Source organism: Panicum hallii, chromosome 3 (assembly GCF_002211085.1).
Source record: "Panicum hallii strain FIL2 chromosome 3, PHallii_v3.1, whole genome shotgun sequence".
NCBI lineage: Eukaryota > Viridiplantae > Streptophyta > Magnoliopsida > Poales > Poaceae > Panicum > Panicum hallii.
This window is the reverse complement of record NC_038044.1, coordinates 11,661,897-11,687,101: the sequence shown is the minus strand read 5'-3', so window position 1 is coordinate 11,687,101 and position 25,205 is coordinate 11,661,897. Positions and strand designations below refer to the sequence as shown.

General features: G+C 44.5%; 6 protein-coding genes across 6 annotated transcripts; 4 read left to right on the top strand and 2 right to left on the bottom strand.

Moving 5' to 3' along the window:
* Window positions 1–96: 96 nt before the first annotated feature.
* Window positions 97–5,235, top strand: LOC112884892 (putative rRNA methyltransferase). The gene is made up of 11 exons (XM_025950515.1): window positions 97–682; window positions 1,106–1,153; window positions 1,245–1,400; window positions 1,494–1,537; window positions 2,325–2,487; window positions 2,573–2,634; window positions 2,775–2,961; window positions 3,044–3,133; window positions 3,469–3,602; window positions 3,707–3,839; window positions 4,018–5,235. The coding sequence occupies exons 1-11, from the start codon at window positions 209–211 to the stop codon at window positions 4,990–4,992; spliced, it is 2,466 nt and encodes an 821-aa protein (XP_025806300.1). The 5' UTR covers window positions 97–208; the 3' UTR covers window positions 4,993–5,235.
* Window positions 5,236–5,895: 660 nt separating this feature from the next.
* Window positions 5,896–7,074, bottom strand: LOC112885206. Its single transcript, XM_025950860.1, is given in 4 exon segments — window positions 5,896–6,282; window positions 6,811–6,876; window positions 6,879–6,919; window positions 7,023–7,074. Coding segments are annotated over 4 exon segments (306 nt in total). The 3' UTR covers window positions 5,896–6,135.
* Window positions 7,075–8,457: 1,383 nt separating this feature from the next.
* Window positions 8,458–9,827, top strand: LOC112886642 (protein RADIALIS-like 3). The gene is made up of 2 exons (XM_025952599.1): window positions 8,458–8,838; window positions 9,539–9,827. The coding sequence occupies exons 1-2, from the start codon at window positions 8,580–8,582 to the stop codon at window positions 9,541–9,543; spliced, it is 264 nt and encodes an 87-aa protein (XP_025808384.1). The 5' UTR covers window positions 8,458–8,579; the 3' UTR covers window positions 9,544–9,827.
* Window positions 9,828–10,194: 367 nt separating this feature from the next.
* LOC112887074 (probable DNA-3-methyladenine glycosylase 2) lies at window positions 10,195–11,393 on the bottom strand. Its single transcript, XM_025953155.1, has one exon. It carries the CDS (start codon window positions 11,329–11,331, stop codon window positions 10,447–10,449), a length of 885 nt encoding a protein of 294 aa, XP_025808940.1. The 5' UTR covers window positions 11,332–11,393; the 3' UTR covers window positions 10,195–10,446.
* A 2,665-nt stretch (window positions 11,394–14,058) lies between these two features.
* LOC112886047 (sugar transporter ERD6-like 4) lies at window positions 14,059–19,072 on the top strand. The gene is made up of 17 exons (XM_025951797.1): window positions 14,059–14,487; window positions 14,581–14,670; window positions 15,201–15,260; window positions 15,347–15,412; window positions 15,657–15,722; window positions 15,815–15,890; window positions 16,137–16,201; window positions 16,284–16,376; window positions 16,504–16,584; window positions 16,668–16,752; window positions 17,533–17,579; window positions 17,656–17,718; window positions 17,797–17,856; window positions 17,979–18,044; window positions 18,131–18,190; window positions 18,390–18,504; window positions 18,605–19,072. The coding sequence occupies exons 1-17, from the start codon at window positions 14,185–14,187 to the stop codon at window positions 18,715–18,717; spliced, it is 1,509 nt and encodes a 502-aa protein (XP_025807582.1). The 5' UTR covers window positions 14,059–14,184; the 3' UTR covers window positions 18,718–19,072.
* Window positions 19,073–20,577: 1,505 nt separating this feature from the next.
* Window positions 20,578–25,052, top strand: LOC112886044 (sugar transporter ERD6-like 4). The gene is made up of 17 exons (XM_025951795.1): window positions 20,578–20,895; window positions 20,999–21,088; window positions 21,503–21,562; window positions 21,654–21,719; window positions 21,970–22,035; window positions 22,128–22,203; window positions 22,512–22,576; window positions 22,667–22,759; window positions 22,911–22,991; window positions 23,081–23,165; window positions 23,590–23,636; window positions 23,714–23,776; window positions 23,858–23,917; window positions 24,072–24,137; window positions 24,205–24,264; window positions 24,430–24,544; window positions 24,638–25,052. The coding sequence occupies exons 1-17, from the start codon at window positions 20,593–20,595 to the stop codon at window positions 24,748–24,750; spliced, it is 1,509 nt and encodes a 502-aa protein (XP_025807580.1). The 5' UTR covers window positions 20,578–20,592; the 3' UTR covers window positions 24,751–25,052.
* The last annotated feature ends 153 nt before the right edge of the window (window positions 25,053–25,205 follow it).

Here is a 25,205-nt window from a genome sequence, read left to right as displayed (position 1 = left end):
TACAACGGCCCAAAAAAAAGAAAAGGCCCGGGCCCATGAGCCAGTCTCGACCAAACCGCCTCGTAGCCCGGCCTCGACAAAAACGACCAGAGCTCCAAGCACCCAACCCGCCGCCGGAGCAAAACCACCTCCAAAACCCTAGCCCCCCAACTCCTCTCTGAGAAGTATCTTCGACGTCGTCGGCGGCGGCTGAAGCGGCGGGGCGGAGATGGGTAAGGCGAAGGGGAAGCAGCGGCAGGACAAGTTCTACCACCTCGCCAAGGAGCAAGGGTACCGGAGTCGTGCGGCCTTCAAGCTGCTCCAGCTCGACGCGCGGTTCCGCTTCCTGCCGACGGCGCGCTCGGTGCTCGACCTCTGCGCCGCGCCGGGAGGGTGGGTCCAGGTGGCCGTCAACCATGCCCCCGTCGGAGCCTTCGTCGTCGGCGTCGACCTCGTGCCCATCCGCCCCATCCGCGGCGCCCACTCGCTCACCGAGGACATCACCACCACCAAGTGCCGCGCCGCGGTGCGGAGGCTGATGGACGCCAACGGAGTCTCCGCCTTTGACGTCGTGCTCCACGACGGGTCACCCAACGTCGGTGGTGCCTGGGCGCAGGAGGCTACATCCCAGTCCGCGCTCGTCATCGACGCCCTGCACCTCGCTACAATGTTCCTCGCCCCCAAGGGCGCCTTCATCACGAAGGTACAGAATTACACAGAAGAATAACGCTCAATTGTTGCAGTTGACATTCTGCATTAACTTAATTCATCATGATGCTATCTTCATTGAGAACACACTAAGTTTGTCCTTGAGTTTGACAGCCTCATGTTTTCATAATGTCATTCCTAGGCAGGTGTAACACTTGCTCCTTTATTTACTGGCTAATACAGTGAAGGGCTTATACTGGTTCTAGTGCAAGCAATGTTGTTGCATGCATTCTTCTGGCGTCATCTTTGGTGGTTTTGACATGTCATAGTTTCATACCTTCTTACTCTCGTTATTGTTATGTGTTTTATTACTAAACTCATTCAGTTGTTGAATGAGCTACACGTCCGCTGCAATTTTCCTTTGTGCCATTCCCATATTTCGGTACACATTTAATCAGCTGTTCTTTTCCTTCAACAGGTTTTTAGGTCTCAAGATTACAATGCTATTATGTACTGTCTTAAACAGGTGTGTGTTAATTAAGTGTTTTGTAACAACTTTTTTGTTATTAAACATATTGAGTTAAAGGAAAAAAATCAATCATCTCCTCCACTTGCAGTTGTTTGAGAAGGTTGAGGCAACTAAACCTACAGCTAGTCGGTCTACATCGGCTGAAATTTATATCATCTGCCTGAAATATAAGGCTCCTGCAAAGATTCAACCAGAACTTCTTGATATAAAGCACTTGTTCAGTGTGGTTCCAGAACAGAACAAAGTACGTTAAGTCACTTGTCTGGATTATCTGTCTGGTTTCCTTTCTTCTATGTGCTAACATCCCTTGATGTTGGAAATGTTGTGCACTCTGCAGTCTAGGGATATTTGGGACAAATCACGAAAGAGACACCGTGATGGGTAGGCCTCTCTTGTTACATTGCTGCTGTACTTTGCCTGCTTGGTCCCCCCCCCCCCCCCCCCCACACACACACCAGACACACACATTTTTATTATTACTTCTGAAGTATGCATATTGTGATTAGCTGTGTTCACATCACAGTGGAGTAGAATGTTCTACCTACATCTGATCTTCCATTACAATTTCCACTTCTTGTGTTCAGTATTACAGCCTGTTTTGCAGTCCGCTTGTGTGTAACTAAGTATATTGCTCTTGACAACGTGAAAGTTGACCAGTTGCTATGTTATTTAGTATAAACAATTGAGCATGTTTTGATGTTTGTTCTCAGAAATTCCGCATTTCTCGAAGTCATTTGCGTTTCAAATATGAACAAGAGAACACTTTGCTCTTCTCCTGCCCTTTGGTTAAGCGTTAATGAGAATTAAAATTGGCTGGATGTTCTGATGCTTTCCTGCAGTCTGTAGAATTTGGACAGCAATAACACACACGGGTTCATACAGCGCATCGCTAAGAGTGTTACACACCAATGACTTTCGTTTGGTTTTACTTTCATAAGAGTGACTGGGTTTTTATGTTGGCTTGCCAAGCATATCACAGGCCTTCTCTACCTGGTTGTAGGGCCGGGGTTTGTGAAGAAGGCACGGGCTGGTTCTGTCTATGTTGAAACAACATAGGTGAAATCTACCCGTAGAAGTTGTAGCTTTGAAGTTTTTGGTTATGCAAAGTCCTCTTTGGTGGAGAATATGATACTTCAATTGTTATGCTGATATAAATGACATTATGTAGGTATGAAGAAGGGAATACAACATTGCGGAAAGTCGGTTTGGCATCAGACTTTATATTGTCTGATGCCCAGACACCACTGGAGTTTTTGGGCTCCTACAATGCGATTTCATTTGATAATCCAGAATCTCTGCCCATAAAGAATCATGAGCTTACTACCGACGATGTAAGGATCTGAGCATACTGCCTGGCTTATCTTTCCATCTATTCTAGTCGTAGGTGCTGACTGCTTATTATTTGATTTGTGCCAGATAAAAAATTTCTGTGAGGATTTACTTCTGTTGGATAAAAATAGTTTCAAGCATATCTTGAAGTGAGTACCTTTCTGCCATTCTGTTTGCTTACGCAATTTATTTCCATTCATTTAAACAGTTACTATAACCTAAACAAGTTTATAAGTTGAGCATGTACAGAAGATGTCAATCTCATATATCTATTGTGTAACTATGTTAGATGGCGAATCCGCTTACGGAAAGCACTGTTGTCATCTTCACAAGTTACCCCAAAGGTTGAGGATGACGCAGAGACCACAAAGGTCAAAGATGATGATCAACTTCTACAAGAAATGGAAGAATTGACCAGTGTCATTGATAGAAAGAAAAAGAGAGAGAAAAAGCGCCTGTCAAAGCGTCGAGCAAAGGTATTATGAATTACGAATAGCAACCTTTGCAACATGTGATGCTAATTTCAGTTTTGTGGTGACGTGGGTCTCTTCATTCCAGGATAAAGCACGCAAGGCTACAGGAATGCAGATTGACGCTACCGGAGATGATTATGGCGATCCTGACTTGTTTTCTATTAGTGTTATCAAGGTATCATGGTGTTTCTCTAGTCATGTCTTGTGCTATGTTTCTTTAGTTGCATTTTTTTGGGATCTTATTCTAGTAGCTCGTTGGAAGACAATTTTACATGATATTGTAACTTCCCCCTTAAAGGATAAAACCAAAATACTCATGCTTCTCTGGAGTTACTTCTCTGCGCTGCATGCAGCGGCCTTCATTTTTGTTAAACCTCAACAAGAAAGCTAATTCTGCTCTGTTGGACTTTTTTTTAAAGTCAGCTTCTAATTATGACTTTCATAGGTTATTGTATGCGGTTATCATCTAATTCTTTAGTTTCCATATTCATTTTCCTTTTCCTTCTCTAGGGTGGAAAAGAACTTCAAGCTGTTGAATCTGCAGAGCTTGATGTGGAAGATGACATTGAAGACAGTGAAAATGAGGAAATTCAAGGTCGAGAAGTCTCTGATGAGGAAATGGATTCGGATGAAGAACAACAGAGGTAATTTTTTTGAGCATCCACACCATTAGGACGCGCAATTACGTGGTCAAATATTATGTCTCAAAAAATACTGTAATTTGGTAACTGATAATCGTTCACATCAGGTATGATGCCCAGCTAGAGGAGATGCTTGATGAAGCTTATGAGCGCTTTGTAACGAAAAAGGGTGGGGCAGTAAAACAAGAACGTAAGCGCGCAAAGCGAATCAATCCTGATGCTGATGCAGACTTGTTAGAGGTAATAACACCCTATTTCTCTTGATGTCTTGATACAATGACACTTGCATCTGAAACAGAATTTTTACAGCAGCCAAAGGACCCAACTTCTGCAATGTTGTTATACAATTCTTTTTGTCTAGGTTATGGTTATACAGTATGGAAGGTTTTACTATGATATGATCTTTTACACTTGCTAGGGTAGTGAAGATGATGGTGATGATGTTGAAATGGATCATGGTTTTGACGAAGATCAAGATCCGGTGACCAATCCCCTTCTATTATCTCTAGATGAACACAAGCCAACTAAAGAGCAGATTGTACAGCAGTGGTACAGCCAGGATGTGTTCACAGAAGCAGGAACAGGCGTTACTGAGCAGAGTGACAGTGAAGATGAAAGGGAGAATTTGCAGAGGAATATGAAAAAGAAGATGGACACTGGCAAAAAGGAAAAGGCGGCCAAGACACAGCGTTTGCAACAAGGTGATTTTGAGATTGTACCAGCGGAACCAGTCCGAAATGAAGAGGATTCATCTTCATCTTCTGATGAATCAGATGAATCGGAGGATGATCTCGACGATTACAAAAAGGCTGAAGTACTAGCCTATGCGAAGAAGATGTTGAGGAAGAAGCAAAGAGAGCAGATACTTGATGATGCTTACAACAAGTACATGTTTGATGATGAAGGGTTGCCCAATTGGTTCGTTGAGGATGAGAAGAGGCATACGCAGCCCATGAAGCCTGTCACACGTGAAGAAGTAGCTGCCATGAGGGCTCAGTTCAAGGAGATTGATGCCCGTCCATCCAAGAAGGTTGCAGAGGCTAAGGCACGGAAGAAGCGTGTTGCCATGAAGAAACTGGACAAGGCACGCCAAAAGGCAGATGCCGTCGCAGACCAGAATGACATAAACGAGCGGTCAAAGAGGAAGATGATCGACCAGATTTACAGAAAGGCAATACCCAAGAAGCCTCAGAAGGAGTACGTTGTTGCAAAGAAGGGAGTTCAGGTGAGGGCTGGCAAAGGAAAGGTATTGGTGGATCCACGGATGAAGAAGGACAAGCGGGCCAGTGGGATTGGGAAGAAAGGGAAGGGCGGCAAGGGTGCTAAGGGGAAGGGTGGCCAGAAAGGCATGAGAGGGAAAGCTGGGAAGAAGGCCGGGAAAGCCCAGAGGTAAAAAGCTGAGGAGCCAAGCATGGCTGGGTCGCGCCCTCCTAGCTGCTGAATTTTGTCTCGGTCCAACTACAACTACTCAGTAGGCGCAGCTGAATTGAAGTTGTGTGATGATAAAATTTATGTGTTTAAAGTTTTGTAGCATGACTTAATCAGTATCAGAACTGGTGACAGTGTCATAATGGCATAACCTACACATTTCACATCAGTTATTGAAACTTTCCCCCCTTTGGGGGACATACAAATATTAGAGGCTGCATCTTTGTTACGTAATATTTTGTGTGATGAACGGGAAGGAACTTGGCCTTTATTTAAGCTTAGTTTTAACCTAGGGATATCGAGATGACCTTGGTCTTTCTGGCTGCCTGCTTAGAACTTTAGATAGGCGCCTCTGGGTAGGTTCCTTTGGAATCCGCTTGCATTTCCTTTTCAGATGAAAAGAAGGGGCCGTGTGCACTTTGAATCCCAGACATTGCGGGGCAGTGACCACCGTGGATTCCCATTCCTCAAGTTGTCGATCAGAGCAGAATCGGATCCAAGCTTTGTGTTTTGAAGATTTGGAATCCGGCTGATGCCGAGGCGGCCACAGAATCCCGGCTACTTGGTGAGAGGATCAAGCAGCTGGCCAGATACCGACTAATGATGGCTCAGGTCTCGCAGAATATAAGCACTGAGCGATGGCTCACAGCAAAAGTCATCAGAGCTGCGCAATGCTTAACCATTGATTTATTTAAATAACACACAAGTTGACCGTATAGCTCACTGCCGGTGCGTGCTCTGAAACTTCAACGTCAGAAGAATTGCAGGAACCAATCAAAACATCTCTTTACACAAAAAGCTACGGGATAATATATTCTTCTTTTGAAAACCAATATTCTTCTCGTTTCAACACAATTCCCCCTTTTCATTTGAAAATAACACAGTATACTCGATCCAGAATCTCCAATTTTACAGGACAGCATGCAAATACAGATTCAAGATTTGAAGTATCTTGTCCCAATCGATACGTCGTAACAGCCCATATGTGCAGGTGTACATTCCAACAATACCCTTAAATTTTCAGAAACGCTCGTAGAGTGCATGGAAGAAGCCTTCTATTTCACTGCCCAGCATCTCCCTGAAAGCCTTGCCCGTATGGTTCAAAATATCAATGGAATCCTGCATCTTTCCGATGGCTTTGTGAAGATATGATTCCAAGGGAGCGATCTCCTGATGGCTGGATCCCTGCCGCAAGAATCAAGACCGCAACTTGCTGCTCCAGCGCATCCGATGGATGCAAGCCTTCCACGCTGGTTCATCAGAATAAATAAATGGTAGCCTGTGGACAGGTCAAGTGGCAGCAAATCAAATCTTCTTGCACGCACGAACAAGCTGGGAACAAGGTTGGAATGTAGTCAATTCCCTCTCCAGGATCATTGGAGATGAAAAGTTACATATACCCACAGATATATTCCTTTGGTCCCCAGGAGCGCTCACCGTCTGCTTATCTCCTTTAGAATATGTTCTATGGATTGTACACCAGATGGCTGAGATTGCGAAGAGATACACGGTGAACAAGAATGGATGTTCTTAGCCCACATCCTCCAGTGAGCTATAAATCATATTGCAAGACCTGCATGTTCTTGTTCCAAGTACAGCATTTTGAGCGTGTTCTTTTCTGAACCATGGATTAGGAGGATGTTAGGAACATGTTGGGAGATCACTCTGATCAGATGCATCAAACTGATATGCCACTTGACAATCTAAATAATAGGCTACGAAGTAGATGCAAGAATCTAGGCACTCTGAAGCGTGGAAGCATTCAATCATAGTTTTGGTTTGCGCACCTTTGCAGTTCTGACTTTTCAGGAAGCACGTCCTTCTTCAGAGCATCTTACAGGCACAGCCACGCAGCCTATTGGCTGATACGCACATTTTACGAGCTCTGTGTTCTCAGCATCCAGTCTCGTATTTCAGACAGTAAAGACAATGTGGGCCTCCATTCTGCAAGGCCAGCATCTTGCAAGCATCAGGCATGACCTAATAAATATTTACTGATGTGGGTTTTAACATGCAACAAGCTATAAGGGTAGTAAGCATCAGGCATGACCTAACAAATATTACTGATGTTTTAGCATTTAGCATGGAGCCATGGACCCTAGAGAACATATCCAATTCTCTCTTCCAAGGCCCTGGCAACAAGTGAAACATATTCTCAGTCCGAAAGGGGCTCAGCATTCCTCGCTTTGGCACATATTCTTCCAATCTTGCATCCTGCACGGGGCATGAATGCAGCCCAGATCGAGCCGTTTCAGGTACACAAAAGGCTAGGCTTCAGATTTCCATTCACTGGCCATGCAAAAGTTTAAAACCTTTACAGACAATCTCCTTGGTGAAGAAGACAAAGCACAAGACTGCAAAATTGCTCGGCCAACTCATAGGACATGTGGACCGGCCACTTAAGGAGAGGCAAATCAATACGTCAGTCTAGTCACTAAGGGATTAAGCAGTTACTACTTACAGAGCAGGGCCAGCATGTAACTTAGTTGGAAAATAAGCCAAAGCATCCCCAGCACCATCCCTTTCTCTCTTGTGGTCTCTGCAGCTGCTGCTGGATACGAAGCATATAAAGCAGCTGCTAGATACGATAGCTGCCCTCTCTCTTGTCTGCTTTGCCACCTGGAAAGTAGAAGTTTGATCAGAGCTTGAGCCAAATATAGGAGCCATTACTTTATCACTGATCTGGAGAAAGCTTCATCTCCTTTCATCTTTCATGCATGAATCCAGAAGTGCGTATATGGCTATTTGCTTGAATTTAAATTGTTTTGACGTCTTAAAAGGAGCAATGATATCATGCTAATGCTTTGGACGTGAGGAGACATGTTGGCACGCAAGTCCTAATTTTGCAGCAAGAAGCACTCCATGCGTGCAGCCATGAAGTGACCTGTGATGAACAGCTGTTACATTTCCTCAGTAGGCTCAATGATCAGGTCTGCTGAAATGGGGTGTCCAGACTATAGATCAGGTCAGCTCTATCTCGGTTGTGTGAAACACACAGGCAGACCAGAACCTAGAGCTTTTCCCTTCCGAAGCAGAATGACCGCTATTCGTGAGCTTTACACACCTGCAAGTTCAGACACAAGCTTGATGTGCTAGAAAGGGTGACGAAGTGCTAGCAAAAAAGTAATTTAACTTTAACAGCAGATGAACTCACAGGTGCTATGGTCGTAAGCTTGAGACACGAATAATCATTCCTCTGATACTGTATCTTGCATCATGCACCACCAGTCATCTCAACACAAAAAGCTTAAGAGGTTAAAAAAACATAGACATTCTACTCATTGAATTTAGATCACACACTCTCCATGTCCCTTGGCTCTGAAACCAGCCAACCTTATTCTCCTCAGCCACCTTTACTCAAAATCATGATTCCATACAACTTACAGCTCACACACGCAGCAGGCAACCTCAGGGCCTATAAATACCAGACCTTGTGACAAGAGAAACCAAACCGTAAGAGCTTCTGAAGAGCAAAAGACTTCAGTCTAGACACTAGATACAGTAAACCTTAGCACCAACCCAGGTTCATATCTTACCAAGCATACTCCAAATATGTCTGGATCACGGAGCTCCTCTCCCAATTCCAACTCAACGTGGAGCCTGAAAGAGAACAAGATGTTTGAAGAGGCACTCGCCTACTATGGTGAGGGCACACCCAACCTGTGGGACAAGGTGTCCAGCGCCATGGGAGGCATCAAGTCTGCTGAGGAGGTGCGCTGCCACTATGAAGATCTTGTCGACGACGTCAAGATGATTGAGTCAGGGCGGGTTGCGTACCCCAAGTACAAGACACAGGGATTCTGGACCCAAGGTAAAGTCCACGACACTTCCAAAGCAAACTGGCAACAAATAACATAAGATGCTTTGTTCTGTATTGATAAGCTTTTCGTTAAGCATGCTAGTTAGTAGTTGTCACAAATAGCAGGCTGCAGCTAAGCATAGCTACTACCATACTTTTTTTGATTAGCAATCACCGATGGGTAAACACTTGAACTCACACACTCGAGGGCATCTAATTATTTTATGTTCATTAGCTTTTCATTCATGATTGACCTCATCAACTTTCTACGCACCAAACTTCAGACATCCTTTGGCATTCAGAAAAAGGATCTGGGTCTAATTACTTGGTCTTTGTCCTCTGATGCCCACTAATCATGTGGGCTCCAATCCTAGTACTATCAGAAAATCTCCTCCTTCCCTAGTGTATGCAGCATGAAGCCGACATGCAGTTCTCATATAACTTAACCTATTGCCAAAAAGTTTCTCCCCTGACCTTTTGAGCAGTGCGGGTCTGGGTCCGCCCCTGAGCATGCTTTGAGTTGGCTAGTTTCTTTGCTTTCTTTCTTGTCCTTTTCTTTTGTTTTATTTCGAGGGTGGTTTTGCAGATGCAATGCCTTACTACAACCATAGAAGTAGCAGCTAAATCAGTACAAGTAGACTTGGTTACAAATTAGAAGTAATGTTCAGCATTTAGATGAACTGACGTTGTGTTTGTTTACTTTTGTTTTCAGGTTGAAGCATCAGAAGCTCAAGTGGGCTGAAACAAAAGTTCCAAGAATCTATGATCCACTTAGGTTCTAGAAGGAAGCAAAGTAATCCAATTCTGGTTGGAGAATAAAATGATGAAACGTTGTGTATATATGTATATAGTAGTAGGTTATGAGCAATGTTAAGTCTCCTTGTTGTCGTAGGATCTAGTTTACATTCATAAACCCCCTGTATACATTATCCCCTTAAACTAAGTTATGAAGATGCAAACTCATGTATTTATGTTAATTAAAAAAGTTGTGCCTGGTAGCATTCTGTTGCCTCAAAAATTTGCTTTAGCTGACCACTGTTTTTTAGCATCGGGCTCGAAAAGAGAGGTCGCTAGATTGTGCTCAAGAACGACGCAAAGAACCAAATGCTAGAATCATGTACATTCGAGTCCACCAACAGTCACTGTTAAAGAATCCTCTGTGCATAAAGTGAAACAAGATGGTGTAACTGTAGAATCAAGACAGCAACACAGATTGGTTCTGAAACATTATTCCAACTATTTTGCACCTACTGTTCTAAGATCCACAATCAAGTCATGACTAAATAATGATATGGAATGGCATATATGAAAGCAGAAATACCGTATCATTTCCAACAACAAAATCCCCGTTTCTCTAAACAAGAATCAGGATAGAAACCCTCAAATTATTATGCTCATCGGTACAAGCTTACAAGCATAGAAGCATCGATTTTCAATATCTAATACAATTGCAAGCATGTTAGCAATCGACTCCAGTTGCAGCTCTGCAAGGGCAGACAGAGTCACAACAATTCACAAATCTGGGACACCGTCTACCCCAGAATCATCTAAATCTAACAGCCCAGGACAGCAAATACATAAGATCATCACATACATGACATATTGACATTACATACCTAGCTAAGAGCTCGCATTACCCTTCTTCTTCTTGGCCGCAGCGCTTTTGCTCTCCATGAGGCGCCACATGTACCACGCGCCGACCGACCGGTATGGCCTCCACCGCTCGCACATTGCCGCCAACTCCTCTGGCTTGGGCAGCGCCTTCAACTTGTACAGCTCCTGCACGCCCTTACGCACGCCAAGGTCGCCGCACGGCAGCACGTCGGGGCGGTGCAGCGAGAAGATCATGAACATGTGGACTGTCCACTCGCCAACGCCTTTCACCTTGGTGAGCTCGGCGAGGAGCGCAGATTCGTCCATGGCGGCGACGGCGGAATCATAGAGCTCCCCGGCTGCGAATCTGGTCGCGAGGTCGTGGAGGTAGGAGGCCTTGCGGCCGGAGACGCCGATGGTGCGTAGGTCGGCGGTGGCGAGGGCAAGGACCGCGGCAGGGGTTACCGCGTCGGAGGCTGCGGCGGACGCGGCAGCGGATGCAGACGGGAGGAGTGCGAGGAAGCGAGCATAGATGGCGTCGGCGGCGGAGGTCGCGAGCTGCTGGTAGAGGATGGAGCGTGCGAGGGAGTGGAATGCGGGGAGGGAGGGGGAAGCGGCGAAGGTGGGGGCCTCAGTGGAGGCGATGACCGCGGAGAGGAGGGGGTCCGCAGCTTGGAGGTGGCGTAGCGCGGACGCGATCTCTCCCGGAGAGGAAAGCGCCGGCAGCACTGGAGGTAGAGGCGCCGGCGCCGGCGCCGGTGCCGGTGGTGCCACGGCGGCCGTTGCGAGGGGTTTTGCCGGTGGTGTCTTGACGATCTTACGGGAGCGGAATGAGATCCTGGTGGAGCGAAGTTCGTTATCCGCCGGAGGGGGCACAGTAGCCGGAGACCGGGAGCGCGCCGGCCGCCCCATCAAGGTCTCTGCGACGTACGGCGGCGCCGGACTGCCGGAGCTGGAAGGTCAAAGGAGCAGCCAACAGCTTTGGACCGTTGGGACAAAACTATGCGGCCCGGATAAAGGAAGGAATGTGTAGACGGCAAATATGGTTGGGCTGGCCCGCCTGAGCACGGCCCACACGAGTTCGGTTTGCCGATAAATGGCGCAACCCAGTTTCAGCCTACTCAAATTTGGATCCCGGAGAATAATCGCGATTCAACCTGGGCAGCCAATATTTAGATCCTGGGCCCGTCTTTTAATGGCCCACGCTCCGGCCCAAGTTGAGGCTCCAGGGTGTTTGTTTGGTTTGATTGACTAAAATTTTATTCCTATCACATCGAACATTAGTTACTAATTAGAAGTATTAAATAGAGTATTAAACATAGATTAATTGTAAAAATTAGTTACTAATTAGTAGTATTAAATGGAGTATTAAATATAGATTAATTATAAAATTAATTGTACGGATGGAGACTAATTTATGATATGAATATATTAAGGCTAATTAGACCATGATTTGATAATATGGTGCTACAGTAAATATATATTAATGATAAATTAATTATATTTAATAGATTTATCTCACGCAACCTTCGTCTATATAATTAATTTTATAATTACTTATATTTAATCTGTCTAATTAGTATTTAGTCTTCCTAATTAGCATGTGAAGATTCACTTGTTTAACAAGAACTAAACTGCGTGTAACCAAACACCCTCTAAATCCTACCCCGATAGCTTGTTTCATGGCCATGTGTACCGTCATTTGCGGAGAGAGAGCGAGAGAGATCTGTTTGGATTTTATAAGCCGATTCTCAACTAAAATAATGGAGAATCACACCTAAATGTCTCGTTTAATTTTCACTTATTTGGCGAGCCACTCAGCTGAGAATCGCCGGTACAACATGAAGCCTGATTCTCTCGAATGCCTTCTCGACAGGGTGTACCTTGTAAGCGGAGGCGTTATCCTCGCCTGCCCTCGCCAGCCAGTCTCCCCGACGCTCTTCTCACCGACGCCCCTCTCCCCCTCTCCCTGCACCCCCTCCCTGCGCCACCTCTCGTGCCCCTCTCCTCTGCACCGCCGCCTGTCATCCCCTCCATTTTCCCTGGTGCGCTGCCGTGTAGCGGAATCGACTTGGGAACGGTTCAAAACCAAACTTATAGATGGGACATCCCTCTACAAGTTTCATTATATGCACTTAATTTGATTCAAATTCTAGCTTGTTCAAAAAGAGCTCTGAACATTGCTGTTTATATTGTGCTAAATCTGAGTATTTCTGAACCTGAAAGTTGCAGTGCACTTGATTCTAAGTGTTGAGCTGTTTTACTATTTTCTTCAACTTTAAACACTTCAAATTGGTTCAAACAAAAAAATAAGAATTATTGACTTCTGCTCGTATTCAGTAAAATAAATATCATTAGCATTAGGGCACTTCAAACATTTTACCACTTACCTCAGAGAATCAACTTAAAATAATTAGAATTGTCAAACATTTGGATTATTCAGACAGCCAATTCTCTATTGTAGGTTATCACACTATCTCGCTTCTTAGAAAAGCGAGATCCACGTAAGCGAAAACACCGAGAGACCTCCGCCACCACCATGGCGGAATCCAAGGACCAGCTCCCCGGCGCCGGCGGCGAACGTTACCTGCAACTCTGCAGCAAGGACGGGTAAGCAGAGGCGCCATTGCTGCGTATAGCGTTGCCGTCGAGATCAGTCGGAGGGTGAGCAAGGGGCACCACGCATGAAGCGCGCGGGTGCTTAAATTAGCTAGTGGCCGGGAGATGATTATTGATTAATCGGCTGATGGAAACACCTCGAACAAACAGCCCATCAATCTTGTAATCATGCGGGGGTGCCGGCGCGATCGCGACGGGCCAATCGCGGGGCGTACATCGGCCACCAAACACGGAGACAGCGAGCGACGCATCTCCATCAAATCAGGGCAACACGGGGGAGATCCGCCATGATCCGCACATGCGTGTCCTCTACTCCTCTGGCCCCTGGGCCATGGCAGGACGCGAGCAACCCCCACATGGCCTTTCGCCGAGCTGGAGCACGACGACCAGATCGAGGCCGGATCTGCAGCTAGCTGCTCATGCTCCCCATATGAGCGTGACGTACGTGGCCGGCCGAGCACGAGCAGCTCGGCGTTCGACAGCTCGCGTGGGCTGGCACCAACGTGCTTACGTGTGCGTATATGCCATCTGCATCTAGTATTCTAACATGAATCTGGACCAGAAGTTTTGTAATCCAGTGCATGCGGCGTCGATCTGCCGTAGCTGTCGGTCAATGCTCCCCCATTTTGGAAGCACGAGATCTTGATGGGGGAAGTGGCTCATCGAGCATGTCATATCATCAATTTTTCTGTTTTCTTATCCGCTGAACAAAGTGCGTATTAGTAGTCTCGTTTGGGTAGACCGAAATCTTAAAAGACCATTTCATTTTCACGTCGATCTGATCATCTGTTGGTCTTACATATAGGCCTTCTGCCTTGATCATGGTACAAAACAGCAAGAACAAGCTTAATTGTGGACCAACATGCAAAAATGGCTGCAAAAAATAGTAACAAAATGTTGACGTAAATACTCCCAGCGGGAGAGGATTCTTCTGTCCAGCTCAGACTCGGCGATCTCATCTAGGTGGCTAACTGGTGGGCCCCCAACGGAGCTTCAGACAAGACAACCCACTCCCCGACTCTTCTCCCCATTTCAACGGGACGACGGTTCCTCTTCGCGTCGATCGTGTCCTCTGTTCCTCTTCCGTCTTCGGGTGGGGAAGAAAAATCAAGCTCGCGGCGAGGGGAGAGCCTGGCGAGCGACGGCATGGGTAGCACCAGCAACAGGGGCGGAGGCGGCACCGGGGAGGAGAGCGGCAGCGACCACGACGGCGGGATGCGGAAGCCGCTGCTGGTCGTCAACACGGGCAGCTGGTACCGGATGAGCTCGCGGCAGTCCAGCGTCGCTCCCGGGGCTTCCTCCATGGCCGTCCTGCGCGAGTCCCACGTCTCCGCCTTCCTCTGCACGCTCATCGTCGCGCTCGGCCCCATCCAATTCGGCTTCACCAGCGGCTTCTCCTCCCCCACCCAGGACGCCATGGTCCGGGACCTCAGGCTCTCCATCTCCGAGGTGAGTCCCAGCTGTATTGACCTGACGACTGTGCTTGCTTCCTTCCGGGTCCTGCGGTTCCTCGTGCCTGACGATATGGATCGCGCGCTGCAGTTCTCGGCGTTCGGCTCGCTGTCCAACGTCGGCGCCATGGTAGGGGCGATTGCCAGCGGGCAGATGGCCGAGCACATTGGCCGGAAAGGGGTGAGAAATTCGGCACATTCCTTTCTTGGCGGTTACTAGCTGTCCTTCCATTTTATGATCAGTTTGTTTCTTGTAAGTTGTAAGCTGACGATGAAGGAGGGTCAACATCACTTCTTTTGTAGACAGTGAGTAGGCTGCGTTTAGACTAACCAACAAGAAAAGCCATCCATTCCCCTGATAGAGAAATCACTTCTTTTTAGGTGGGGCCTTTTTTCAGGAAAAAAAAGAAAAGAACAGGTGGAATTTTGAAAATTAAAAGTCAATTATTTTCAACCATTTGATTCTTGGGGACTGTGGAGTTACTTTTTTGGTACAGTTAACTAAATTGGGATTTGAAATTATTTCTTCATGTTCGTTTGCTTTCTTTGCTACTTTATTATGTGTTGAACATGCAGTTAGTATGGGAGAAAATGTGTGGTTGTGTAATTTGTACAATACTTAGATCTCTTGTCCAATGTATGGCAACATTTCAGTAGTTAACTGCCCTAAAGATTTACTATTATTCTGACAGTTTTGCTAAACATTTGCAGTCGTTGATGATCGCAGCAATCCCGAATATCATCGGTTGGCTTGCGATCTCCTTCGCAAAAGTATGAAACAAGTGCATGTGCCCTGAGTTTAGTTTCACCCATTGCTGCTTCTTTTTCTGGCTGTTAATGTCTGTTTTACTTTACAGGACGCCTCATTTCTGTATATGGGAAGATTGCTTGAAGGATTCGGTGTCGGCATTATATCCTATACGGTTTGTAATAGAAGATTTCTTGCCTGCTTATTTCCTGCAAAGAAGATTTGTATTTCAGAACTCAGCCACTAGTGCAGTTGTAAGTGTTCGGGGAAGAAAGAGACTAAAAGATCAAGTGGGATTCCAATATTGTGGAGATAAAGTGAACCATGACCGACGTATAATTTACTTGTCGCTAAAAGAACCTTAGATGTTTGGACTAGTTACATGACTAAATCTTGGTATGTAAATTATGTGATACCAGGTACCAGTATACATAGCAGAGATATCTCCTCAGAACATGAGAGGAGCTCTTGGATCCGTGAACCAGGTATGCTTCATCACAAGAATCTTTTTTTTTGTGAGATATACAATACTTGTTTTTTTTATGTTGGACTCATTGTGCCATTGTTCATCCTACAGTTGTCTGTGACCCTTGGTATATTGTTGGCCTATTTGCTCGGCATGTATGTTCCATGGAGGCTTCTTGCAGTGATGGGTAAGGTTTCTAAATACTGATGTATTACTGATTTAAATTCTTGTTGATTCCATTCTATACTTAACCTCTGATATTTAAGCTCACAAGATCGGTAACTGCAATGTTTTCTCCTAACATGGCTATGATCGTAGAAATGTGCTAGTCAGATATTCTAGTTTCACATTAAATATGAAAAGTGCAGACTAGTATGTGTGTCTGGAGTCAAGATAATTTCTTATCTCAATGTCTGGGCTACCATCCTTGCAGGAGCCTTGCCGTGCACAGCGTTGATTCCTGGCCTATTCTTCATTCCAGAATCTCCAAGATGGCTGGTATGTATATGCATAGACTGGATATGGAATGTTACATCAAACTGAAATCTTAGCGATCATTGTTTGTTGCTCTTATCTCTAGGCAAAGATGAATTTGATGGAAGATTGTGAGACTTCCCTACAAGTGCTGAGGGGGTTTGAAACTGACATCACTGCAGAAGTGAATGATATAAAGGCTAGCACTTTATACTTTTCCTCTGGACTGATTAAATGCAATCTATGAACTATTTACAGTTTAAATGTCAATATTTTCTTTAGATTGGACACCAGAATCATCTTTAGTTTTGATGCGCATATTGCAGAGGGCAGTGACATCAGCGAGCAAAAGGACTACAATCAGTTTTCAAGAGTTAAACCAAAAGAAATACCGCACGCCCCTAATTGTAATTTCCTTAACTTTATTGGCTTAATTCATGCCAAAACCATTAACTACAGTTTGTAATGTGATTATTGGTCACCTTGGCAGCTAGGGATTGGCCTACTTGTACTGCAAAATTTAAGTGGAATCAACGGTATACTGTTTTATGCAAGTAACATCTTTAAAGCTGCAGGTAAGTTGTGTGGTTTTTTATCTTGGCTGTACTTTTTTTGTTCTTAGTAGTTGTTATAATAAGTCTTAGGCACCACAATTTGGACACCATGCAAATATAACTGGAACTGTAGGATATAATGCTTGCTGATAACCAATAACGTGGAGCAAACTATTAATATCGTTGTTTGTTTGGTTATATGCTTTTTAGATGTAAGAATAACATGGTAGCCATAAACTTAACTTTTTTCCTACATTATGAAAGATGATAAAATGTCTTCTTCTTTTTTAAATTATCGGGAATATACAGGCCAATTTCTAGCTGCAGGCCAACTTCTCGAAAAGGAAGAATAAACTATAGTTAGGCCTACCTGTACTGTCAGAATACCTATCTTTTTCATTAATAAGGAATGAATAGGTCAAGAATCAATATAGCACGAGCTGCCGTGAGTCGCTCACCATTACATGAAACAAATTACAGGCTTATGCTTATGAAACTAGAACGACCAAAGAATAGTCAGGTTGCCATCTAAATGGTCAGGATGCCATCTAAGCGACAGACATTACTCCTGGTGTGGGAACTGCAACCAACAAGCTTCCTGGTTCCCACCTGAACCAAAGCCAATGTTCCTTCCCGAGCTTCCAGGCCACGAGCATTTCACTGTATTTTTTACAATAGTGCTCAAAAGAAGTTTATTTGACATCTGACAGCCCTATGTATTAATAGTTTAGGATCCTTTGCCTTTATGTATAACATGTTAACATAGTCTATTTTGTCCAAATTTAACACCCAAATCTTCAGGGGTTACAAACAGCGACTTGGCCACCTGTTCGCTCGGAGCTATCCAGGTGTGTAGCTACGATAAGTGGATGACTTGATTCAGTTTATCCTGATTTATTTAAGCTGCTCACAGCATTTTGTCAGGTTCTTGCCACAGGAGTTACAACATGGTTGTTAGACAGAGCTGGACGGCGCATCCTTCTTATTGTAACTTTCTCTTCCCTGTGCAATCATTAGTTTGCATGTTTTGTGCAACTGTGACTTAACTCTGCCTTCAAATGACAGATTTCTACTTCCGGCATGACTCTATGCCTTCTTGCTGTTTCTGTTGTATCTTTTCTCAAGGTATGTTCAGGTTTCTTTACTCTAGGATCTTAATCAGAACACAATAGTTCGTGTAAGCAGATTTTGATACGCAATATCATTACAGGGTGCCTCATCTCAGTCTACTGTGTTTTTCTTTTCAGGATAACATTTCACATGATTCAAACACATACTACATCTTAAGTATGATCTCCTTGGTCGCTCTCGTGGTATGTCTCAGTTATATTTCTTCTGAAAAATTGCATCCAATGTGGAATCGACGCCAAATTTTAAATCAGACACTATATATGTTCAGGCTTTGGTCATTGCCTTCTCCTTCGGTATGGGTGCCATTCCATGGCTTATGATGTCTGAGGTACAGTACTTAGTCACATAGATAATATGGTCTGAGTTATCTCTGCTTGTAAAATACCTAGCCCCAGTTTTGTCATTCTACTGCAAGGCAGTTTGTTTTTTCTGCATAACCATAACGTTTGGAGCAAATACGTTAGTTTTACAACTTAGGGACGTGATGTAAGTTCTCTGAAGACAACTCAAACTTTGTATGTGTTCAGATCCTCCCTGTTAGCATCAAGAGTCTTGGAGGAAGCTTTGCGACACTGGCAGCCTGGCTGACATCCTTTGCTATAACAATGACAGCAAATTTGATGCTCACCTGGAGCGTTGGAGGTTCAAGTTTTATTTTATGCTTCTCTCTTTCCTAGGAATAGGATTATGAACCATGATATCTGATGCAGGTTGCCTTTCCCCCCCCCTGCAAATTCAACAGGCACTTTCCTCTCCTACATGATTGTGAGCGCATTCACTCTGGTGTTCGTCGTCCTTTGGGTGCCAGAGACAAAGGGCAGAACTCTAGAGGAGATCCAATGGTCGTTTCGCTAAGGTTTACACACAGTGAGCAGATGCAATCATCCAATGATTCTTCGAGTTTTTCTCGTGGAAAGCAACGGTTGATTCGTGCACCTGGAAATTTTGGGTATTCCTTCCAGCACAAATACTACTAGGTGAAGGCCACGAATTCTTTCTGTTCATACGACAGTTTGTACATTCTTGTGCAATGCTGTGAAAATACATGTAAATGCTGGGGCAGTGACTCTTATCAAATTGCTCTCCTGCCTTCGGTGTTGTATAAGATCGATCAAGAGTGCATTGTCAAAGTTATATGTAAACATGAGTGCTCTGGCACTGACTGATCAATCTCAAGAAAGTCTCTTCGAGGCCTGTCTGATTTGGAATCCTTCTGTTGGGTAAGAGTTTCCGCTGGCATAACCTGTCAAACTAACAGCAAGCAGGCGCAAAGAACCGAAAAGACCTGTGGCCGCCCCAGCGGCTGATCACCGTCCCTGCTCTTGCTGGTGAGCTCGGGCGAGGAGCGCGGCGAGGTCGTGGAGATGGACGGGTCTTCTCTACACTGACACGTGGGTCCAGGGGAAAGCGGCCCCACTGCCAGTGAAACAGATACGGCGCCTGCTACGCTCGAGGCCGGCGCCGGGCCGGGGGTGCTGCGTCGGTGGAGGAGCGCGATCGCGCGAACCGCGAGGGGCCGTTGCGACCAAACCGAAAGATCTCCGGCGATCAACGCATCCCAATCATCAAGCTTCGGGAACAGAAAATCTGGGTGGCATGATCTGCACATGCAGCATGTTCCTTGGCCTTTCCAGCATGCGAACACCCGCACGCGACTCGTTCATCAGGGCCTTCAGCGTTCTACCCTCCACGAGGAGCATGAAAATGTTAGAAAAATATTAGGGGTGTTCGGATGACTAAACTTTAATCATATCACGTCAGAAGTATTAAATAGAATCTAATTATAAAATTTATTATTGAATTTCTAGGCTAATTCACGAGACGAATCTAATAAGTATATTAATACACTGTAGTATCAATATAACAAATCATAGACTAATTGGACTTATTAAATTTATCTTGTAAATTAGCACCTATCTATACATAGAATTTTATAAACAGATTTTATTAACATTTTGATATGACGGGGCTAAATTTTAGCCAACAGGGACTAAAGGGCCTTATTCCCCTCTTATGAAGCTGACGTGGCTGTGGGCAGCTCGCTCGCCATATTGTGTGATGCCTAGCCGGCCACATCTGTCAGCCAGAGTTCTCCCACTGACAAGCAGGACGTGCAATCATTTGGAGGGAAGAGGAAACCGTTTCTCCTGTATGTCGCTGTCTGTCCAACGTGGATGGGTTTCTTCCCCCTTCTCACACGTTCTTATCCATCACCTGCGTTGCGTTGCGTTACGTTGCAGCTCGCGATCAGACCATTCGACAAAACCACGCCTTTACTGCACATGACCGCCGGCGCCCGGCAGTACAAACTCGTCATGAGTTTCAAAGACTCCCGCGATGAGAACCTTTGTGTCTATTATATGTTTTTTTAAAAAAATATATATCCGCAAACGGAAAATAACGCCGGCAACATTTATCCATCCACAGATAGATGAATGCGTGGAGGATGAGCTGGCAGCTCCAGGACAAAAAAGGTATTGTGGCCCTCCTGTCCAGCTCAGCACATCTGAGTCTCTGACCGGTGGGACCGCTACACCGCCCCAGTGTCCCGACACGACAGGTCGACAGCTACTCCACTCCCCCGTTCAACGGAACGAGGGGGGTCTCCTGACATTCACGTCGTCCTCTCCCTTTCGTCCTCCCCGCAAGTCGCATCCCAGCAGGAGAGGAAACAAATCCAATCTCGAGACGGGCTGGGCCGGTGATCGTGAATCCGGCGAGAGCGGCGCCATGGCGAGCAACAGGGCAGGCGGCGGCGGCGGCGGCTACGAGAGCGGCAGCGACCACGACGGCGCGCTGCAGAAGCCGCTGCTGCCCAACAGCGGGAGCTGGTACCGGATGGGGATGGGGTCGCGCCAGTCCAGCCTCAACGCCGGCACCTCCTCCATGGCCGTCCTGCGCGAGTCCCACGTCTCCGCCTTGCTCTGCACGCTCATCGTCGCGCTCGGCCCCATCCAGTTCGGCTTCACCGGTGGCTACTCGTCCCCGACGCAGGACGGCATCATCCGGGACCTCAACCTCTCCATCTCCGAGGCGCGTCCTGACTCTGGCAGTAACTTCTACGTTTGCTTCCGTTTTATTACCCCGTCTCGCTTTCAAGTTCTTCTCGTCTGAAATAATTAACCGTGCCCCGCAGTTCTCTGTGTTTGGCTCGCTGTCCAATGTCGGCGCCATGGTCGGGGCCATCGCCAGCGGGCAGATGGCTGAGTACGTTGGCCGTAAAGGGGTGAGAAATTCGCTCCTTTTCTTCATTTACTTGTTGCTGACCGTTAATGACACCTTTTCCCTTTTTGTTGGTTTGGATATCTGTGCGGAGTACTTACCGACTGAAATTAAAAGTAGATTGTATTTCTCTCTAGAATTTCTTGTACGCTTAGTTAAATGGGGTGATGACCTTAATTTTTATTCTCATAAATTCGTTAGTTATCTTTGCCATTGATATGATCATTATCAATCATGCGGTTGGGCAGAAAAGTTGTGGCCAATATATATCATATTATCATACCAAATCCTGTCTTTTTCTTCAATGTTTGGCAACATCAACAGTTAGTTTCAATTAAGCTGTTGTCATCAATTGAAGAGATTTTTTGTGCTGAAGCTGTACTCGTCTACACTAACGGGCTTGCTAACTGTTTTGCAGTCATTGATGATTGCAGCGATTCCGAACATCATTGGTTGGCTTGCAATCTCCTTTGCAAAAGTATGGTACTAAGTGTTTTCTTTGTTTATCTCCACACATTGCTTGACAGATAAAAACGTAGGCTTGATGGCTGTTTATGTCTGCTCCACAGGACTCTTCGTTTCTGTATATGGGACGATTGCTTGAAGGATTTGGTGTTGGTATCATTTCCTATGTGGTTAGTATAGTAATACTCCATTCATGATTATTTTCTGCATTGTAGATTTATGGATTAAGAGTTTTAGTACTCGTGCTGTTTAAGCTGTCCAAATGTGAAAAGGGAAAAAAGTAAAGAAGATCAATTGAGATGTCAGCATTTTTGAGACGAAGTGATCCATCCCTATAAAGTTATTTTCATTTGCAAAGAACAATGGAAGCAGGGACTGGTTAAAACAGCTATTTTTGATCCGTGAATTTCATGGCACCAGGTACCAGTATACATAGCAGAGATATCTCCTCAGAACATGAGAGGAGCTCTTGGCTCTGTGAACCAGGTTTACGCATACTCACAAACGTCTTATCTTTTTTGAGGCAAACACTTTGGCTCGTTTATGCTGACCTCATTGTGCAATTGTTCATTCTACAGTTGTCTGTAACCCTTGGCATCATGTTTGCCTATTTGCTCGGCATGTTTGTTCCTTGGAGGCTTCTTGCAGTAATAGGTAATGTGGCTGAACCCTGATACATTAATAACTCTGCTTTTGTTACAAAGTTATTGCTGTTAGTTTGCACTTCAACTCTGATGTTTCAGCTGCATGATCAGCTATGCAAACGATTTTGTTGAAGTATAAGTGAATTTCCCACCTTTCCCATCACTTTAGGCTTTTGGATTGAACTGTTCGGTGTATGCAACTTAATAGATTTGAGCAAATAGATATTGAATAAATAAAAATATAGTAGGCAAATATTTTTATTTTAGATTCTATTGCAGATAATTTTTATCCTAACATGTTTGATGCTATGCTTGTAGGAACCTTGCCTTGCATAGTGTTGATACCCGGCCTATTCTTCATTCCAGAATCTCCAAGATGGCTGGTATATACATGTACAAGTTGGATAATCAACTCTAAATCATTGCGCCAAACTGAATTTTCCAATGCACACTTTTTCCCCTTACATTTCTAGGCAAAGATGAATATGATGGACGATTGTGAGACTTCTCTACAAGTTCTGAGGGGGTTCGATGCTGACATCACTGCAGAAGTTAATGATATAAAGGCACGCATTTTCTTTCATTCTTCTAGAATGACTAACCACAATTTATGTGAACTTCACTTTGGGTATTATTATGTTCTTAACACGGGCACATGTGTACTTCATTCTTCTGGAATCAATCGACTAACTTTTGGCTTTGATCCCGATTATGCAGAGAGCAGTAACATCAGCAAACAAAAGGACTACAATTCGTTTTCAAGAGTTAAACCAAAAGAAATACCGCACACCCCTAATAGTAACTTAACTTCAGCTGCTTATTACGTACCAAATTAGTAATTACATTTCATAATTGTCAGTTTGTGACAAAGCTACAACTTCTCACAGCTAGGAATTGGCCTTCTTATGTTGCAACAACTAAGTGGAGTAAACGGTATACTGTTTTATGCAAGTAGCATCTTCAAAGCTGCAGGTATGCTGTGCACGTGTTCTCTGGCTTGTCTTTTTCCATTACTAGTTGAGCATAATAAATTTTAGGCTAGAAATTTTGGATAACTTGCCAATAACTGGGAAGTGTTTGCTAGATAACTAACATGAATATCTGATATTCTGATTGGCAATATTTTTTTCCAGATGTAGGAATAGTGTAGTGACTACAAATATCAAAACAATGAAATGGGAAAAGGTAGCCTTACTGTTCCTAACACTAACATTTTCAAGAAAGCTAATAAATGAATCTCCTTGTAAGTTGTAACATGGTTACTTGAATCCTTAATGAATGATGCCATTAATTGTTTATTACAAAAGCATTGTGTCTCCTCGGTCTTTGTCTACAACAGTGCTGGTGTAGTCAATTTTGGCTTTTATATTCAAATTTAACAATCAAAGTTCTTCAGGGCTCAAGAACAGTGACCTGGACACATTTGCACTCGGAGCTATTCAGGCATGTAACTAATAACTAGGCAGACCTGATTTAGTCTCTCTCTATCTTATATTAAGCTTCTAACAGCACTCCATCAGGTTCTTGCCACTGGTGTTACAACAACGTTCTTGGACAGAGCTGGCCGACGAATCCTCCTTATTGTAACTTCTGCTTCCCTCTAAACTGCCATTATTAGTTTGTAAGCTTTCTGTGTCTTAGTTTAATGTCACTTCAAATTACAGATTTCTGCTGCTGGGATGACTCTAAGCCTTCTTGCAGTTGCTGTTGTATTTTTCATCAAGGTATGTTCAGGAACCTTTCAGTTTCAGATAACAATCTGATGTGAAGATAACAGTTCTTCTTCTGTGCTCTTTGTACTACTGCAGTATTATTGCAGGGTCTCTCATGTCAATGCACTGGATATTCTTCTTTCTTATCATGGTTTATTCGTTTCAGGATAATGTTTCACATGACTCTGACTTGTACAACATCTTAAGTATGGTGTCCTTGGTTGGCCTAGTGGTATGTCTGTCAAATTACATTTCTTCTGAATGTGTGCCATAAATTATAACACAAATACTCCATTCAGGCTTATATCATTGCGTTCTCATTCGGTATGGGTGCCATTCCATGGATCATAATGTCTGAGGTATAGAACCTTATCACATAGCTATTATAGTGCATAAGCTGCCTCTTTCCCAGTTTTTGGTTTCGACTGAAGAGCACTATTCACAATGTAATTCTGGAGCAAGTGCTCTCAGCCACATGCTGTAAGCAATCTGTAAGGCTTATTTCAAACTTTGCATTTTGTCAGATCCTCCCGGTTAGCATCAAGAGTCTTGCAGGAAGCTTCGCAACACTGGCCAACTGGTTGACATCCTTTGGAATAACAATGACAGCAAATTTGCTGCTCAGCTGGAGTGCTGGAGGTCCATATACATTTGTGCTTCTCTTATGTAGAGTAGGATCATATATGATATATCAAACCTTACACAGGTTATCTTTGTTCCCAAATTGTACAGGTACGTTTGCTGCCTACATGATAGTGAGTGCTTTCACTCTTGTGTTCGTCATCCTTTGGGTGCCAGAGACAAAGGGAAGAACCCTTGAGGAGATACAATGGTCGTTCCGCTGAGCTCCAGCATTCGTCAACATATGCAACGGTTCTTCGAATTTTTGCCCTTTAGATGGCAAAAATTGGTTCACATAACCAGTGTTCCTGGCTATTCTTTCCCAACTCGAATCACTGGATAAAGGCCATGCATTCTTTCTGTTCATACTATGTTTTGTACATGAGATTTTACACAATGTTGTTTTAAGTTTTCCCAAATTTACGTGTAAATGCTTGTGCAGTGTGACCCTATTACTTTCCTTTTGCTCCCCTCAACATTGTACGATCGACAGCAGTTGTCAAAATAAAACGCAGAGATTGGTAAATACAGTGTAGACACTAGCAGTTTGGTGTATTGTTCCTTATCAATCAAAATTCTCAAGCACATTTCCTATAGCCTGCCTTTGACATTTTATTCAGACTAGTAGTCCCGTTGGTACTTCTGCTAACTGACAGTGTAGGAACAAGGTTGGGTCATT

Excerpts from the sequence above, each read along its gene's own strand:
- LOC112884892 (XM_025950515.1), top strand. The coding sequence starts at position 209 with ATGGGTAAGGCGAAGGGGAAGCAGCGGCAGGACAAGTTCTACCACCTC. Across the intron at positions 2,962-3,043 it reads TGTCAAAGCGTCGAGCAAAG|GATAAAGCACGCAAGGCTAC; the intron begins GTATTATGAATT and ends TCTTCATTCCAG. Across the intron at positions 3,603-3,706 it reads TCGGATGAAGAACAACAGAG|GTATGATGCCCAGCTAGAGG; the intron begins GTAATTTTTTTG and ends CGTTCACATCAG.
- LOC112886642 (XM_025952599.1), top strand. The coding sequence starts at position 8,580 with ATGTCTGGATCACGGAGCTCCTCTCCCAATTCCAACTCAACGTGGAGC.
- LOC112887074 (XM_025953155.1), bottom strand. The coding sequence starts at position 11,331 with ATGGGGCGGCCGGCGCGCTCCCGGTCTCCGGCTACTGTGCCCCCTCCG.
- LOC112886047 (XM_025951797.1), top strand. The coding sequence starts at position 14,185 with ATGGGTAGCACCAGCAACAGGGGCGGAGGCGGCACCGGGGAGGAGAGC. Across the intron at positions 18,045-18,130 it reads TCTCCTTGGTCGCTCTCGTG|GCTTTGGTCATTGCCTTCTC; the intron begins GTATGTCTCAGT and ends ATATATGTTCAG. Across the intron at positions 18,191-18,389 it reads CATGGCTTATGATGTCTGAG|ATCCTCCCTGTTAGCATCAA; the intron begins GTACAGTACTTA and ends GTATGTGTTCAG.
- LOC112886044 (XM_025951795.1), top strand. The coding sequence starts at position 20,593 with ATGGCGAGCAACAGGGCAGGCGGCGGCGGCGGCGGCTACGAGAGCGGC. Across the intron at positions 22,577-22,666 it reads CAGAATCTCCAAGATGGCTG|GCAAAGATGAATATGATGGA; the intron begins GTATATACATGT and ends TTACATTTCTAG. Across the intron at positions 22,760-22,910 it reads CAGAAGTTAATGATATAAAG|AGAGCAGTAACATCAGCAAA; the intron begins GCACGCATTTTC and ends CCGATTATGCAG.